At 35.6% G+C, this 3,040-nt stretch overlaps 1 protein-coding gene across 1 annotated transcript; it reads left to right on the top strand.

The window, feature by feature from the left end:
* Positions 1 to 541: 541 nt before the first annotated feature.
* On the top strand, positions 542 to 1,987 carry BDCG_08441 (uncharacterized protein; the record flags this gene model as incomplete). Its single annotated transcript, XM_045424222.1, has 4 exons — positions 542 to 627; positions 733 to 823; positions 900 to 978; positions 1,722 to 1,987. 4 exons carry the CDS (start codon positions 542 to 544, stop codon positions 1,985 to 1,987), a joined length of 522 nt encoding a protein of 173 aa, XP_045272985.1.
* Positions 1,988 to 3,040: the final 1,053 nt, after the last annotated feature.

Below are 3,040 nucleotides of genomic sequence, written 5' to 3'. Positions count from 1 at the left end.
TTATTAAAGCTAAAAAATAAGAAAAATAAACAGAGCTGTGAACACAATTTAGAGACTAATAAAGAAAAAATAAAGAAAACTCATATTCACACTCTTAATATCTGTAATACTCAACTCTCTCATAACTATCAATTTCTTTCTTTAAAGAAGTAGAGAGTATTATATCTATAATACAGACAATTGTTATATTTGATGTAAAGACTGTTAGAAATGCACAGACTTCAGAGAAGCTGAATATCAGAGTGTATATAGTTGCAGTAGAGTCTTGAAGACTGATTATCTGTATATGTAATCAGATATCTCTTACAAAGCTGTGTTCACTCTTTCAGTTATACTGAAGTATTCAGTCTGAAAATAATTGAGATGTGAAGAGAGAGCTTATCTACTCAGACTAACTCTTATCACAAATTCATAGCATTTGCATTGCCTTAATTACCTGGATTTTGCAGGTACTCAGAGACTCATCTCTCATTGACAATGAGATTGTGAAACTGCGCCGCGGTGTGAGAACCATTGATAGAAAACCTAGACATATTTACATATGCCTGGTCAGAGATTGTGTGAGCAGAGAAGAGATGATCATAGACCTGTGAGATCACAGAAGACACTGACAACACTGAGAGCTTTGTAAGAACTGTCAGCTAGAGTCTGTAAGGAATTACTTATGAGAAGACTTACAGTAAAGAAAGAGACTGCACTACTTAGAGTCAGAGACTGATCTGAGAGAGACAGAGAGTTAACTGCTGGCCTGAAGATCAGGTATAATGACAGAGCTGAGAAGAATGAAGACATAGTCATGAGTGATGATGTCTCTGCTTCATCAGTCAGTAAAAAGTGATTAGAGAAGTTGCAGAGACACTCATAAGAAGCTCAGCAGTGATCAGATATTATTTATAAAGAGATTTGTGATTCGGAAGAACATACGACCGTCGGATAATAACGCGGCCGCTTCCGAACTACTAGCGTACGCGTATGAGTGTAAAGGGGCCATAGTGTATGCTAATTAATTTAGTGTATGAGATTACAATATAAGAAGCTGATGTACACCTGTAATTGTACACTGACTTAAGCAACCTTTGAATCACATCTGATAGCATGTCTAAAAACTGGTGAGGAGCACAGACTTCTTCAGAGTGTGATAATTCTGCCTATGAAGTGATTTATAGTTATTATGCCAGTGTGATTCTAGAACATCTCAAAAGATAGTGTATGAAGAGCAGTGAGTGAAAGAGCATTCAATTGATACTGCTTTACTTGTTGGGGAAAAACTCCACACCCAGGTGAATACCACATATGTGAACAGATGAGATGTGAGAAAAAGAAATGAGAGCAGTGAATCAGATTCAAAGAAGACTACTCTTCACTCAAAGAGATAAAAGAAGAGAGTGGTCATCACTGAAGTCATATGATGATAACAGAAACCATATAATAATATAGTGATACAGTGATATAGTGATATAATGATAGATATTGTACAATCAAAATCACTGAAATGAATACCTTCTCTAGCTGATATAAACAACACTCTTCTCTGCTACCTGAACTGAAAGATATGCAGAATCTCTCAGAGGGTTTACTTGAAGCAGTAAGAAAAGCAGCTGAGACTGCTGAACTGAAATTGAAGCTCTGTACATGTACAAGGATTCTAAACAAGATTGAGGCCTTGTGTACACAGTAGCAGGCTGAGACAGAGATCAAATAACAATTGACATTCACTGCAGATCAAGCATTCACTATGAAGAGCTTCGCTGACGCAATCATCACCATCAATAAGAATAGAGAAAACCAGATCTTAGGCCTGCAGCAGAAGATCGAATGTTTACACAGACAGGCAACTATGCTGAACCTGAAGATCTCATCACAATCATTCACAATCTCTTCAGAAGTGTACACATCATTGAAGACTGCTGCACAGAATGAGAATTCAAGCATGAAATATATTAAGCTGAGAGATCTGCTGAAGTCATCAAGCTTCAATGATGACTGAAAAAATGATGCTGCAATCAGCTGACTAAGTCAGATGCAATCATATTATCAGATTAAACATGAACTCACAGACAGACAGTCAATAGAATTTCAACAAGTCTTAAGATCTGCTGTATTTCTATATGAAAAAGTGAAGTTATTATAAATGACTGATGAAAAGATGAATCTCACAGATCTGAAGTGATATTCATTTTCATAAACATGAAATGAGTTTTCTAAGTGAATCTTGCACAACTTTGAGAAAGTGAACATATGAGATAAGTGTTATAAACACTTCACTGAGTGTAGACAAGTGAGTGATCTTATATTATACTTCACACACTTCAGCTTACACTATCTTATGTTGAATGAAGAGCTTTTAATATCTTTCTGTTTACAGATCTTCATTCATAATCTTACATCTGAGTTGAGAGTGGAATGAAAATGCTTAACCTCACAGTCAGGCATGATGAAAGAAGTATATAACATTCTCATTGTATGAGAATAAGCAAGTCAATTATGACAGAAAATACTGCAATTGAGTATGTCTCAGCAGAGAATAAGTAATCAGACTTCTATGACACAAGTTACACACTCAGATGCAATGAATCTAGATCTGAATGCTATCACTAAAGCACTGAATTCTCTGAAAAAGAGATTCTCTGAGTGAAAATCTTGATGTTATGAGTATTGAGCTTGCTTCAACTGCAGACATCAAAATCATAGTACAAAAGATTGCACTCAGTATGTGCAGTTAAGAGAAGTAAGAGAGTTAAAAAACTAGCAGAATCAGTGAGCTCAGAGGCACTCACTGATATTCTATGAAAAGTCTTCAAAGTGAAAGAGATGCTCATGTTAGATGACTCTCTGAATTCTGTGAATGCAAAGAAGAAGCAGGCTTCTGAATGAGATGCAGATGAGAATAATGAAGTAAACACTCATCTCAATGCCTTGAGGCCTGAAATGTTAATGTATAAGAGACACTTGAGTAAGAATTGAGAGATGGCTGTAAAAGTATTAGCAGACACAGAAGCTTTAATACAATATATTAATAATTATATAATCTGAAGATTGA

This window comes from Blastomyces dermatitidis (assembly GCF_000003525.1).
Source record: "Blastomyces dermatitidis ER-3 genomic scaffold supercont1.11, whole genome shotgun sequence".
NCBI classification, from domain to species: Eukaryota; Fungi; Ascomycota; class Eurotiomycetes; order Onygenales; family Ajellomycetaceae; genus Blastomyces; species Blastomyces dermatitidis.
The sequence above is the reverse complement of the archived record's forward strand: the minus strand, read 5'-3'. Positions and strand labels throughout refer to the sequence as shown.